Here is a 15,944-nt window from a genome sequence, read left to right as displayed (position 1 = left end):
TGATTCTCATTTGGTGTGACATGCACTGTGAGCTGTGAGGTCTTATATAGACAGGTGTGCGCCTTTCCAAATCAAGTCCTATCAGTATAATTAAACACAGATAGAGTCCAATGAAGGAGGAGAACCATCTCAAGGAGGATCACAAGGAAATGGACAGCATGTGACTTGAGTGTCTGAGCAAAGGGTCTGAATACTTATGACCATGTGATTTTTCAGTTCTTGTTTAATAAATTTGTAAAAATCTCTACATTTCTGTTATTTTCTGACAAGATGGGGGATGAGTGTACATTAATGAGAAAAAAATGATCTTTTTTGAATTTACCAAATATGTAAAGGGGTCTGAATACTTTTCGTACCTATTGTATGTAATGAAAAGAGGGGCAGATTTACACCAAAACTGAATTTCATCCTGTCCTGTATATTGGATGCATTTAAAAAAATTGGTGAAGGATTGATTTTTCTCTCTTATGGATATATGCAGTGAGTTTGTATACAAAGCACACCCTGTTCTCATAAAGTGCGACAATACCCCGTACAAAGATTTCACATCCTATTCCATCTCACTTGTACAGAAGCGACTTGTTCTTTAACTTTTTTCCCCTTTTTTCTGGGAGGGGGCTGGTTATACGGATTACTGGAAATCATTGTGGCTGTAACAACAGCTTTGCGCTATAGAAAAAAATATATATATATATTTTACTGTATGACAATATGCGCGGCGTACAAAAGAGCAGGCCACTTTTGTGTTTCCAGCGGTAATGATTAACATTACGTTCATTTAAATAATGCATAATTACCGTGAAGTAGAAAGACGTTACCTGGAAAGAGCCTTAGAGAAAATTGTCGCCGGTGGGGTATTGTTTACGTACATTAAGTCTAGAGTTTCTCCATCCACTTCCCGGGATCACGGATAATTACTGCCTACAGTACTTCACAGGCGCAAGTTTCACATCCCTATTCAATGTCTGGTACTGGAGCGGATTGCTAGCTCTTTGGGGCGACTGCCCCCACCTCCCTTTTTTTTTTTTTTTTTTTTTTTTACCAATTTGTAATCAAATAAAAATTGCAATTTGGCTGAAATGTGTAGCGGCGTCGAGTCCCCTTTTCTTCCATGGCTCCACTCGCAGCAATCTAATTAAATACCAATGTCTGTTTATAATTGCTGTTACATTATTCCGGGCTCTTTTCTGCTCCCTTTCTACGTATTGTTTACCGGCCCCCTACCCACTCATACTACCTGCTGCTAATAATGTTTCATAAAGAGCAGGTGCTGGCAATAAGAAAAATGACATATTAGAGACGGGTTATGTGTTTTCCTGGTATATGAAATTGAATATTCAAAGCTTTAAATAAGGGGGGAAAAAGGGGGAAAAGAAATATTTTCATGGGTAATCATGGAGAATTCACCCTTAAAAATACATTTCTGGCTTTTCCCATTAGAATCAATATAATGTAGTGATGCTGGGGGCAAATGATCAAAACTGTAGCAAACAAAAAGTGCAAGGGTAATTATACAGAATTCCCCCTTAAAAATAAATTTCTGTACTTGGGTTCTCCTCTTTTGGTAAGTTATACTATTCCATTTCTTTCTTTTTTGCAGCGGACGTAGGGACATTAGAATCAATATAATGTAGTGATGCTGGGGGCAAATGATCAAAATTGTGGCAAACAAAAAGTGGGGTAATTATATAGAATTCGCCCTTAAAAATAAATTTCTGTACTTGGGTTCTTCTCTTTTGGTAAGTTATACTATTCCATTTCTTTCTTTTTTTGCATCGGACGTAGGGTCATTAGAATCAATATAATGTAGTGATGCTGGGTGCAAATGATCAAACCTGTGGCAAACAAAAAGTGGATGGGTAATTACACAGAATTCCCCCTTAAAAATAAATTTCTGTACTTGGGTTCTTCTCTTTTGGTGAGTTATATTATTCTATTTCTATCTTTTATACACCGGACGTGGGGCCATTAGAATCAATATAATGTAGTGATGCTGGGGAAAATGATCAAAACTGTGGCAAACAAAAAATAGATGGGTAATTATACAGAATTCCCCCTTAAAAATAAATTTCGGTACTTGGGTTCTCCTCTTTGGGTAAGTTATACTATTCCATTTCTTTCTTTTTTGCACCGGACGTGGGACCATTAGAATCAATATAATGTAGTGATGCTGGGGGCAAATGATCAAAACTGTGGCAAACAAAAAATAGATGGGTAATTATAGAGATTTCCCCCTTAAAAATAAATTTCTGTACTTGAGTCAACCTCTTCTGGTGTCATGATTCTTTCTGGAGGCTTGCTTTCTTGCAGAGCCAATATGTTTTAAGAGTCCATATGTTTTAGGAGTATACCCTCTTAAAAATAAATTTTTGTACATGGGTCATCCTCTGGTAAGTTATATTATTCCATTTCTGTCTTTTTCTACCGGACGTGGTGCCGTTGGAATCAATATAATGTAGTGATGCTGGGGGCAAATGATCAAAACTGGGGCAAACAAAAAATGGATGGATAATTATAGAGATTTCCCCCTTAAAAATAAATTTCTGTACTTGAGTCAATCTCTTCTGGTGTCATGATTCTTTCTGGAGGCTTGCTTTCTTGCAGAGCCAATATGTTTTCTGTGTGTTGTATTTTCTGGTTCTAGGCCCGGGGGGAGGAGCCTATTTGGTAGTGCCTCATTATGGGTGATCGCTCTGCCTTATCTTGGAGCCTTTTCACCCAGAATGCCTTCACTTATAGTTCCTGCCTCGCAGTATACGTTTCTGGTTCTCATGACTGGTTCTGATCTTGTCCTACTACCTTAGTTCTGTTCCCTGTTCCCGCTCCTCCCCTGCTTCCTGACCTTCGTTTCTGTGACTCCTGCTCCCTTCTCTCTGTTCCCCTCTTGTTATTGACACTCCTTCCTGGCTACTGACTCCTGGCTCTCACGGTACCTCGGCTTGTCTCACTCCCTGTGTATTCACTTTACCTCCTGGCTTCTGACTCCGTTTGATTGACTACTCTGCAGACCTCTCCCACTAGGGTACTTGCGGCCTCTATCTGTCGTGCACCTCATCACATCTAGGTGCCTGACATCCTCATTGCACACTTGTGCCCCCTAGTGGTTTAGCGTCACATTTGGTAAGTTATATTATTCCATTTCTGTCTTTTTTCCACCAGACGTGGTGCCATTAGAATCAATATAATATAGTGATGCTGGGGGCAAATGATCAAAACTTGAGCAAACAAATAGTAGTTGGATAATTATGGAGAATTCCTCCTTTAAAAATAAATTTCTGTGTTTGGGTCATCCTCACCTGGTAAATTATATGATTCCATTTCTATCTTTTCCCACCTGACATGGTGCCATTGGAATCAATATAATGTAGTGATGCTGGGGGCAAATTATCAAAACTGGGGGGGGGGAAAGCAGATAGGTAATTATGGAGAATTCCCCCTTAAAAATAAATTTCTGTGCTTGGGTCATCCTCTCCTGGAAAATTATATTATTCCATTTCTGTCTTTTTCCACCGGATGTGGTGCCATTGTAATCAATATAATGTAGTGATGCTGGGGGCAAATGATCAAAACTGGGGGGCGGGAAAGTAGATGGGTAATTATGGAGAATTCCTCCTTGAAAATAAATTTCTGTGCTTGGGTCATCCTCTCCTGGTAAGTTATATTATTCCATTTCTGTCTTTTTCCACCGGATGTGGTGCCATTGGAATCAATATAATGTAGTGATGCTGGGGGCAAATGATCAAAACTGGAGCAAGCAAAAAGTGGATATTAACCAATTAGGTTCCAGAGTTTTCAGTAAGGTGATGTAATTCGTTGTTCCATTACTTTTGGTAAATTGTTCCTAACAGCTCTGGCAAGTATAGGGGCATCCCTTAGAGGTGCTCTTTTTATGTTACCCCCATATTACCGAAAAAGTTACTTTTTTTTAATTTGTTCAGAAATGTGTCCTCTTCTCAAAATCCAGGTACTCAGCAATCAATATATATTACAGGAAAAAACTGTAAGCAACCACTGTGGGGGAAATGTAGTATTACATAGATGAATATTTACAGGACCAACATGGCTACTGCAAATTTTTATACTCTACTGTACATATAGCCCATTGAAATGAATGGGTGCTGCCCATATAATTCTTGGTTGTGCAGATTCCACCAGGAAAGCACTTTTTGCAGCACCTCTACGCTCAGAGGGAGTAGCCAACCCTCATTTAGATACCTACTTATGTATATAGACATGTTACATGGGGGATGAAGGGCATCCATAATTCAGGATTTGGAGTTTTCCATTTGATCTTTTTAAAAATAATGTTTCATAAAAAATTACATAGGAATCTGCTTCTTTTTTCTCCTTTAACTTTAAGTTCATAGGTGCAATCTGCATTGCGGGAAACCCAGATAGGAGATGACGGTTGGTGCCTATAAGATTCTATGGTGAGGGGAGGACCTAGACATTTAGTTGCAAGTTCTACAATTTAAAGGGGATCTGTCAGCAGGTTTTTGCTATGTAATCTGAGGACAGACTGCTGTAGGGGTCAAAAAACATCTACAGTATGTGTCTCTTAGCAGGTTGAGTGATGCTGTTTACTTAAACTAAAGGCTTTATCACCTAGTGATTATCATTCCTGGAGTACAGTTGTTACACACACTGCAGTCTGGCATACCCCCTTCTCTAAGGGCGGCTTTGCACGTTGCGATATCGCAAGCCGATGCTCCGATGTCGCACGCGATAGTCCCCGCCCCCGTCGCAGGTACGATATCGTGTGATAGCTGCCGTAGCGAACATTATCGCTACGCCAGCTTCACATGCACTCACTTGCCCTGCGACCGTCGCTCTGGCCGGCGACCCGCCTCCTTCCTAAGGGGGCGGGTCGTGCGGCGTCACTGCGACGTCACACGGCAGGCGGCCAATAGCGGCGGAGGGGCGGAGATGAGCAGGATGTAAACATCCCGCCCACCTCCTTCCTTCCGCATATCCTACGGAAGCCGCGGTGACGCCGGTAGGAGATGTTCCTCGCTCCTGCGACTTCACACACAGCGATGTGTGCTGCCGCAGGAGCGAGGAACAACATCGGACCGTCGCGTCAGCGTAATTATGGATTACGCCGACGCTGCTCCGATGATACGATTACGACGATTTTGCGCTCGTTAATCGTATCATCTAGACTTTACACACTACGATGTTGCATCCGATGCCGGATGTGCGTCACTTTCAATTTGACCCCACCGACATTGCACCTGCGATGTCGTAGTGTGCAAAGCCCGCCTAACTGTCAATGTACAATCTCTATAGAGAGCCTGGTGTGGGTGGGGGCAGCTCTCTCAGCTCTGCTACATGGCTATATCTAAAAATTCTGATTGTGTCAGAACGGCCGCAGTCAGTAATCTAAGTGATACATCGCTGGATTCAGGATATCTTTGTCTACGTTATGCTGCTCTCAGATGAGATAGCAAAAACCTGCTGACAGATTCCCTTTAAGCTCATACTTGGAGGATCTATCACTTGGTCAAGTGCCCAGTTTTGTTTTTGTTTTCTTTTTTAAGTCCTATGCTCCCCTTGACTCTTTCATTGGGGTGTGTCGCACTGACTAATAGTGCAAAAAAAAAAGCCGCCACCTTGGTAAAAACCATAAAAATGATACTGAATAAAAAGGCTCATATCTCTGCACCCATTTCACAGATTTAAAAACAAAATTGAATACTCAGGAGAGCAGTTTAATAAAATAAGATCTAAACAAAAAATAAAACTTGACCACTTTTGACCTGGTGGCACGTCTTCTTTAAGTCTTTAGTAGCCACATGGACTCATTGTACAGATCAGAGCCAAAAAAATCCTCTATACCAGGCAAAGGTGATTTAGAAGGGAGAGGGAGGAGGTGAGCTGTGACATCTCATAATATGAATGCAAGATCAGATGTGAGCTGTGATATCTCACTCCACTTACCTGTCATTGTAATCCTGGCTGTGATGACAATGAGACGACTGAAAAGACTTCTGTACAGAACAGAAAGTGCGAGTCTAATTTGAAAACTAGTGGATTTTTTAAAAAGTTTTTTATGGAAAATTGGGGGGAAAACAATAAACCTATTGTAAACTATAGGTCATCTTCTTATCAGAATAATTAATAATAAGTTATTATTATTAATCATCTTATTATTAATCAGCTTCATTAGTATTGTTATTATTAATCATTAGTATTTATTATTATTATATTATTATTGCCATCATTATTTACTATTTATTAATTATTATTAATGCTATTATTATTAATCATTATGTATTAATAATCTTAGTGTTATAATTATTAATAATAATAATTATTGTCACCATTATTTATTATTAGTACTATTATTAATTATTATGTATTAATAATCTTAGTTTTTTTATTGTTATAATTATTATTAATATTAATATTATTGTCATCATTCTTTATTATTTATTAATTATTATTAATACTATTATTAATCATTATGTATTAATAATCTTAGTTTTATTATTATTATTTATTATTATTTTAGCATTATTATTATTATTTGTATTAATTATTATTATTAATCAGTTTTATTATTATTAATAATTCTTATTCTTATTATTCATGATTCTTATTATTCTTTATTTAATAATCATTTGTATTAGCATTATTAATCATTATTATTATTAATCATTATCATTCGTATTATCAATCATTATTAATATTATTAATTCATCTTTATTATTATCAATATTATTTAATTATTATTAATAATCATTATTATCAATAATAATAATAATATTGCTCTTCTGCTTTTTTCTTCTCTATAGCACCGTCCTATTCCGTAACGCTTTACAATTCACTGATTATTCTTTAATGATAATCATAATGATTTAATATTTGTACATAGTGAAATCTTCATTAGTCCGTAATTACTAGGCCTAAATAAAAAGGCGGATTATTAGATAATCTGATGTTCGGAAACCGTCGAGGATAATCATTTCCTTTTCCAATCTTCTGGTTTTGTGAAATTCCGGACGTTCTCGCACTTCTGATTGTCAGCGTTTCTGGATTAATGGATGCCGGATTAGGGAGACTCTTCTATATAGACTCTAAACATTGGGTTTTTTTTCCTTTTTGATTTAATCACAAATGCACATTTATGTTGTTTTTTTTCTTTCTCTCTTCGCAATGATTTCCAGTGTTACTAAATGGAAAGTGGGAGGAATTTCTGAGCAAATTTCATGCTGCTAAATCTCTCTAGATTTATTTTTATCAAGTCAAATTAATGCAAAATCCCAGCACAAGCCTTTGAATTTGGGAAACTTTGGAGGAGGGTCATTCCCTAATGGTAATTATTGGTTTTACATTTATTTTTTCACAGGGGAGCTGATCACAGCCGCCTATGAGCTCGGAGTAAGTATTAATTTTATTGTTTAATCAATGCTCTCATTAACAGTTTTAGGAATTAGGGAAGTTTAATTAAGCATGGAGTAAAGTAGATTAATTTATTTTCAAACCACAGTTTTACTAACTTATAAGTACAGTATGCGACAATTTACTTTAAGTTTTAAATCCAATTAAACAAAATTATAAAGCCCGGCTTTTTACTGTATATACAGTGGCATGGCTTATTATCAACCCAAAATTTGGATAAGCTGGGGAGAATGAAATAAATCGGGTTAACAGTTTTAATAAGTTTTATTATTTAATAAACTTAATTATGGTGTCATGATCCCTTTAGGTAAGACCCAAAGTCTGTTAGACTGGCACTAATCTGGAGGCCGTGTGGTCTACCCCAGCATTAATCAATATACATTTTTGCAAAAGGGACGACTCCCTTAATGTGGGCTCGTGTGACTTCGAGGTTCTAAAAATGTATCAAGATCATTTTTGCTCCCCTCCCCAAATAATAAAATTAGTAGTAAATCTTTTAAAGGGGGTTTCCATGATTGGATACTGTACTCGCCCTTCCTTGATCTTCACCGCCTTGGTATTTTTGGTTGCAGCTATAACATTCTGATCAAACCGCTGATGTCAGTCATTGAGTTCGGCAGCTCCGATCATGTATACAGCATTAGCCGCTTATCTCAGTGATTGACTGCAGTGGTAAGATCCTGAATACGCCGCTGAATTCAATCACCGAGCTTTGCAGATCTGATTATGTAGACAGCATGAGCCGGTGAGCTCAGTGATTGACTGCAGCGGTAACATCCCGAATATGCTGCTGAAGTCAGTCATTGAGCTTGCCAGCTCTGATTATGTAGACACCATGAGCCGCTTAGCTCAGTGATTGGCTGCAGTGGTAACATCCTGGTTACACTGTTGAGGTCAGTCATTGAGCTTGAGAGCTCTGATAATGTAGAAAGCATAAGCTGCTGAGCTAAGTGATTGGCTGCAGCGGTAACATCCTGGTTACGCTGCTGAATTCAGGCATTGTGCTCAGCAGCTCTGATAATGTAGACAGCATGATCTGTTTAGCTAAGTGATTGGCTGCAGCGGTAACATCCTGGTTGCACCGCGTAAGTCAGTCATTGAGCTTGGAAGCTCTGACAATGTAGAGCATACAAGCTGCTAAGCTCAGTGATTGGCTGCAGCGGTAACATCCTGGTTACACTGCTGAGGTCAGTCATTGAGCTCGAGAGCTCTGATAATGTAGACAGTATGAGCTGCTGAGCTAAGTGATTGGCTGCAGTGGTAACATCCTGATTACACTGCTAAGGTCAGTCATTGACCCTGACAGCAGTGATATGTTGACAGCATGAGCAGCATGAGCAGCTGAGCTCAGTGATTGGCAGCAGCGGTAACATCCTGATTACTGATTCACTGAAGTCAATAATTGAGCTCGGCAGCTCTGATAATGTAGACAGCATGAATCACTGAGGTCAGTGATTGTCTGCAGTGGTGATATGTGCTGTAGTCATAACAAAACACAATTTGCCCAACTTTCTCAGAAAAAGGCAAAACCGAATTTTTGATAAACTCTGAAGAATTAAAAGGGGTTTCCACCTACAAAAAGAGTGATTGGAGATACAGCTAGTTCTCACACTCCCCTGTCCCAGCGTCGGCTCCCCGCAGCTGCTCCGGTCTCTGTTTTGGCTACAGCTGTGATGTTACGACTACAGCACATATCACCTCAATTTTCAGCTAATAGCCTCCCCGAAATTTTTCACCATGACTGGCTTCATCAGGGGGCTGAGGCTATAGTAAAGGTGCTTTAAAGGGTCTTTACTATAGCCTCAGCCCCCTGATGAAGCCAGTCATGGTGAAACATGTCGGGGAGGCTATTAGCTGAATGCTTATAGATAGGCAGTGTATAGCTATTATCCTCGGTATTTGTAGGATATTTATCCAATAATTTGGTGCCGGTCCGCGTCCGGACACCTATTCAATGAACGGAGCTGATCGCCCTACAGGCCAATTTTAATGTTGTCTTTTGATTGATTTGAATTAATAAAGTTGTTTACATATAAGGTCTTTAGTCAGGGTACCTGTTGATGCCCCTTGGGCAAATTGGTGTTTTCTTTGATTAACCCTACGCTGATCGGGGTTATAAATTGAGGTGATATGTGCTGTAGTTGTAACATCACAGCTGTAGCCAAAACAGAGGCCGGAGCAGCTGCGGGGAGCCGACGCTGGGACAGGGGAGTGTAAGCACTAGCTTTATCTCCAATCATTTTTTTGTAGGTGGAAACCCCTTTTAATTCTTCAGAGTTTATCCAAAATTTGGTTTCGCCTTTTTCTGAGAAAGTTGGGTATAAGCTGGCTTGCCCGTCATTCCGGATCTCACAGGGGATGTGATTAAGTGATAGAAGATCTCGGTAATGTATCACTGAAGATTTAAGGCCCCGTCACACGCAGCGATATCGCTAGCGAGCATACCCGCCCCGTCGTTTGTGCGTCACAGGCAAATCGCTGCCTGTGGCGCACAATATCGTTAGGAGCCGTCACACGGACTTACCTGCCTAGCGACGTGGCTGTGGCCGGCGAACCGCCTCCTTTCTAAGGGGACATTTGTTCGGCATCACTAAGCGGCCACCCAATAGAAGTGGAGGGGCGTAGATGAGTGGCCATAACATCCCTCCCACCTCCTTCCTTCCTCATTGCCGGCGGCCGCAGGTAAGCTGTAGTTCATCGTTCCTGCAGTGTCATGCGTAGCGATGTGTGCTGCCTCGGGAACGACGAACAACCTGCGTGCTCAACAATCAACGATTTTTTGAAAATGAACGACGTGTCAATGATGGATGATTTGGTGAGTATTTGCCTTCGTTAACGGCCGTTCGTTGATGTCACATGCAACGACGTCGCTAACGATGCCGGATGTGCGTCCCGAAATCCGTGACCCCGGCGATATATCGTTAGATTCGTCGTTGCGTGTGACGGGGCCTTTAGACAAGGTGGAATTTAACTGGGCACAAGATCAGTGGCCATACTGGTTGCCACAAGCCAGGAACAGATATGATGAATATCCACTGATGTCAATTTCGACAGGACCAGCTCTAGCGGGATCCTAATCAGCATGGACATGGGTATCACCGTCCTCCGCATTTCCCTGTGCTCAGTGTTTTGTGCTTTGGTGTTCCTCAGGTCGCTCATCCTCCCGGATATCCATTGTTCACTTTACTGGCCAAACTGGCGATAGTCCTTCTGCCGATCGGCTCCATCGCTTACCGAGTCAACCTCCTCTGCTGCTTTTTTGGAGCCGTTGCCGCCTCTCTGCTCTTTAATACAACCGTCAGGTACCTGTTACTTCTTGTGTAATGGTAGATTTAGTTGTTAAATATGCAATGTGCCAAATATATATATATATTTTTTTGGTGGGGGGAAACGTGAAGTGGCAATTTTTTTCACGAATGCAAAATCCAGAGTAGGCCGATCGGTGCCCCAGAGATCGGCTGATTCAAGGACCCACAACGACTCATCCCTTCCACTTTTTTCTAACTTTTAGAAGTGGTTGTCCCTGACATTACAGCTCGGCTAAGATTCTAGCTTCAGCCCAAGTTGAAAGGTCAAGGTGCTGGGAATCTGCCCCCCCCAATAATTTTGATATTTTAAGGATAGACCATTAATTTTGTATCCCCATTAATAAGATTCTTGTGAGCACAAAATGACTGTTCAAACCAAGCACCTGCACTCCGTGTACCCTTGGTGTACCAAGTATTGGCGCTCACTGCACCCTTCGTGTACCAAGCATCATCATTCGGTGCACCCTTGGTGTACGAAGCATCGGCACTCGGTGCACCCTTGGTGTACCAAGCATCGGCACTCGGTGCACCCTTGGTGTTCCAAGCATTGGTGCTCGGTGCACCCTTGGTGTACCAAACATCAGCACTTGGTGCACCCTTGGTGTACCAAGCATTGACACTCGGTACACCCTTAAGGCCCCGTCACACACAGAGATAAATCTTTGGCAGATCTGTGGTTGCAGTGAAATCATGGACATATTGTTCCATTTGTACACAGCCACAAACCTGGCACTGATTGTCCACAATTTCACTGCAACCACAGATCTACCACAGATTTATCTCTGTGTGTGACAGGGCCTTTAGTGTACCAAGCACTGGCGCTCGGTGCACCCTTGGTTTACCAAGCATCGGCACTCTGTGCACGCTTGGTGTACCAAGCATTGGCGCTCAGTGCACCCTTGGTGTACCAAGCATCATCATTCGGTGCACCCTTGGTGTACGAAGCATCGGCACTCGGTGCACCCTTGGTGTACCAAGCATCGGCACTCGGTGCACCCTTGGTTTTCCAAGCATTGGTGCTCGGTGCACCCTTGGTGTACCAAACATCAGCACTTGGTGCACCCTTGGTGTACCAAGCATTGACACTCGGTACACCCTTAGTGTACCAAGCATTGGCGCTCAGTGCACCCATGGTGTACCAAGCATTGGCGCTCGGTGCACCCTTGGTTTACCAAGCATTGGCGCTCAGTGCACCCTTGGTATACCAAGCATCGGCACTCGGTGTACTCTTGCTGTATCAAGCATCAGCACTCGGTGCACACTTGGTGTACCAAACATCAGCACTCGGTGCACCCTTGGTGTACCAAACATCAGCACTTGGTGCACCCTTGGTGTACCAAACATCAGCACTTGGTGCACCCTTGGTGTACCAAACATCAGCACTTGGTGCACCCTTGGTGTACCAAACATCAGCACTCGGTGCACCCTTGGTGTACCAAACATCAGCACTTGGTTCACCCTTGGTGTACCAAACATCAGCACTCGGTGCACCCTTGGTGTACCGTGCATCGGCACTCGGTGCACCCTTGGTGTACCAAACATCAGCACTTGGTGAACCCTTGGTGTACCAAGCATTGGCGCTCGGTGCACCCTTGGTGTGGCCGAGCAGCTAACTGCACCTTTACACCTACTTGTTATCTATATCTCCTCCCTTCTCTGTCTCCTTTAAAGCCTGAGCTGTCAGTCATGGAAGAAAGTGTTGAAAATGGATGGAAAAATCGTAGGCTGGAAGGTGCACTGAACTGTTTGGCCACATAAAGGGTGCACCGAGCGCCTGTGCTTTGTTTGAACAGTCATTTTGTGCTGACAGTCCATTTAAAGGAGATACCTGATATTAGAAAAACACAAGAGTACTTTTTCTTTTGTAGAAACAGCGCCACTCCTGTCTACAGGTCATAGCTGGTATTACAGCTTTGCCAGATATGTCCCATATTAATAAAAAAAAGCTGATATTTGTTTCCTAATCTCTTAGGATAATATAAGAAAATAAAATCCGGGTGAGGAAATGTGCCAGGATCTCGTAGTCTGTAGTCAACAAACTGAGCTCCGCGCACATTTCTCATTGTCTGTGAATAGTCCGGGGACTTTGAAGATACGTTAGTTTATCGCCACATTAGCCAATCTTACTAATTGGGACTATGGCTTTGATGGTGCTTTTTAGTTTAGTGCCAGAACAGCCCTGCGAGCCGCCACCGCTGCCAGCGCCGCTGTCTGTGTGATGTGCGCGGGCGCTGACCCGTGACGAGTAGATCTTTCTGAACTTTTGTTGTAAACTTCGTCTGAACTTGGCCACCCACTACAAGTATGTCTCCAGTTGACAGATTCTAACTCGGTGCCAAAGCCTCCGTGAACCCTCCAGGGCACAAAGTATATGTGACGTTTTCTCAAGAAATCCAAAAAATGACTTCAAAAACATGACTGCGCCGACCCGGTTCATTTTGGTAGGGGACGCGGTGTTCTGTACACTCGTCGTGGAAATTATGGAGCACAGTGAAGGTGTTTTGTGGTAGGGTTCATATCTAAAATGGGCTGATCTGGAGAACCTCGTCTTTGGAGCTGTTATTGTCTGCATTGCTGATGTCACCGCTGCAGACAATCGTGAGCTTGGGCTCTGCCCAAGTTCTCAGTATGAGCCACGTGCTGCATTGTTGTCTTTGTGATGTGAGCACTGCAGTCAATCACTAAGGTCTTCGCCTCTGCCCGAGATCTCATCACCTGTCGCTCCAAAATTTCGTGCTGCATTGTTGGCAATGTGACGTCAACACTGCAGCCAGTCAGTGAGCTCAGCGGCGATGCCCAAGTTCTCTGCTCCAAACCGCCATGCTGCATTGTTGTCATCGTGACGTCAGCACTGCAACCAATCACTAAGCTCCTCGACTCTGTCTGCGATCTCAGTATTAGTCTCTCCAAACTTCCATGCTGCGGTGTTGCCAATGTAACAGCACTGCAGCCAATCACTAAGCTCAGCAGCTCTGCCCAAGTTCTCAGTATTAGTCACTCCAAACCGCCATGCTGCATTGTTGTCAAGGTGACAACAGAAAGCACTGCAGCCAATCACTAAGCTCAGCTGGTCTGCCTGAGATCTCATCACTAGTCGCTACAAACCATCATGCAGCATTGTTGTCAATGTGACGTCAGCACTGCAGCCAATCACTGAGCTCAGTGGCTCTGCCCGAGATCTCAGTACGAGACGCTCCAAACCGCCATGCTGCATTATTGTCAACGTGACGTCAGCACTGCAGCCAATCAGTGAACTCAGTGGCCCTACCTGAGATGTCATTACTAGTCTCTCCAAACCGCCGTGCTGCATTGTTGTCAAGGTGACAACAGAAAGCACTGCAGCCGATCACTAAGCTCATCAGCTCTGCCCGAGATCTCAGTACGAGCTGCTCCAAACCGCCGTGCTGCATTGTTGTCAACGCGACGTCAACTGCAGCGATGCGATGTCGACTGCAGCCAGTGATTCTAGCAGTTTTGCCCAACTTCTCAGTACAAGCCTCTGCAAACGTGATGTCAACACTGCAGCCAATCGGTGAACTCGGTGGCTCTACCTGAGATCTCATTACTAGTCCCTCCAAATCGCCGTGCTGCATTATTGTCAATGTGACATCAGCACTGCAGCCAATCATTGAGCTCAGCGGCTCTGCTTGAGATCTAAGTACGAGTCGATCCAAATTGCCATGCTATATTGTTGTCATTGTGACGTCAGCACTGCAGCTAATCGGTGAGGTCAGAGGTGCTGCCCAAGATCTCAGTACGAGCCGCTCCAAACCGCCACGCTGCATTGTTGTCAACGCGATGTCAGCACTGCAGCCAATCAGTGAGCTCAACGGCTGTGTTAGAGTTGATGGCATAGCCGCTCCGAATGCGCTCTTCTCACTGATTGACTTCAGCGGTGAAGACTCAATGCTGGATCTGAGGAGGGTGAGCAAAGATTTGGGTTTTTTTCCCCAAATCAAACTGCAGCCGGGTCGACCGGGTTGTTATGAAACTGCAACCCCTCTTTGGGGTATGTGCACACTGAGAATATTTGCAGAGTTCTCGGAGAAGAAACTGAGCAGAAACTCCAAGATTTTAAGGCGGATTTCTAGAGTTTCCGCTTCATTTCTGCTCAAACCCTAACGTCTCACCATGCCACATGTAGACATTTCACTCATTAAATTGAGAATCCTTTTATTGCTCCAATTAAGGGTTTGTCCTAAATTGAACGCTTGCTTAACGAGCCAACCAATTTAACCAGTGCATTACTGCTACTTAGTTGATACATCCTTAAAAATCTCTTAAAGGGGCAGCCTCATCTCCCCAAAAATTGAAACCACGTGGCAAATAATGTTGCTCAGAAATCTCCCATTGTTTTGTGTCTCCGGCTCCTCTGCAGACCGCCGGTGCTGCCGTCATGCTTCCTTCTATGTGACCTTTACTTTTTGCTATGGAGACACATTGCGCTGCATGGGAGCTGAAGACACAAAACGGTAAGATTATAAATGGAGAGGTGCCTCATTGGTTATTTTATAATAAAGGGGTTTCAGGACTGAGCTTTTTCATAAAAGATATTGGGGTCCTACATCAGGTACCCCCACTAAGTGCCTAAAATCTGATATACGTAGTAAAGGGGTGAAACGCAGCAGTCCCACACTGCTGAGGCTGCTTTCACACATCAGTATTTTGGCATCAGGCACGATCCGGCGAAAAACTGATGCGACGGATCCGGCGGAGAAATGGCTAGGTTGCCTCAGTATTTTCCATCAGTTCCTTCAGTTTTTTGACGGATCCGTTGTGACACTGAGCATGCTCAGTTCAAAAAAACGGATCCGGCGACCGTATCTGTTTTTTTGCCGCATTACGCCGGATACCACGTCCTTAGGGTTCCATCATAAAACACACCGTATGGCGCTGGATCCGACGTCCATAGGGTTCCATCATAAAACACACCGTATGGCGCTGGATCCGGCGTCCATAGGGTTCCATTATAAAACACGCCGTATGGCGCCGGATCCGGCGCGATAGTTTTTCGCCAGAGACAAAAAGCGTTCCATCTGGCCGCCAGACAAGCAAATTTTGCCAGATCCGGCGAAAGCCGGATGGAATGCAAGGCCATCCGGCACAATCCGGCGCTAATAGAAGTCTATGGGGAAAAAAACGGATCCAGCAACAACAGACGTCGGATCCGGTTTTTTTTTCATTTTTTTGCCGGATTGTGCTTGATGGCAAAAAACTGATGTGTGAAAGCCG

General features: G+C 43.1%; 1 protein-coding gene across 2 annotated transcripts in view; it reads left to right on the top strand.

Annotated features, from left to right (window-relative positions):
- Positions 1 to 15,944, top strand: part of TMEM260 (transmembrane protein 260) — a 142,202-nt gene that overhangs the window by 17,165 nt on the left and 109,093 nt on the right. Inside the window, exons 4-5 of one of the 2 annotated variants that reach the window (XM_075331282.1) lie at positions 7,352 to 7,383; positions 10,555 to 10,706. In XM_075331282.1, coding sequence (XP_075187397.1) covers positions 7,352 to 7,383; positions 10,555 to 10,706 — 184 coding nt within the window. The remainder of the gene's footprint in view (positions 1 to 7,351; positions 7,384 to 10,554; positions 10,707 to 15,944) is intronic. The other variant, XM_075331283.1, reaches the window with a different exon arrangement.

The sequence above is a fragment of the Anomaloglossus baeobatrachus genome, chromosome 12 (assembly GCF_048569485.1).
Source record: "Anomaloglossus baeobatrachus isolate aAnoBae1 chromosome 12, aAnoBae1.hap1, whole genome shotgun sequence".
Taxonomy (NCBI): Eukaryota; Metazoa; Chordata; class Amphibia; order Anura; family Aromobatidae; genus Anomaloglossus; species Anomaloglossus baeobatrachus.
Note: the sequence above shows the minus strand (reverse complement) of the source record. Positions and strands in the feature narration are given on the sequence as shown.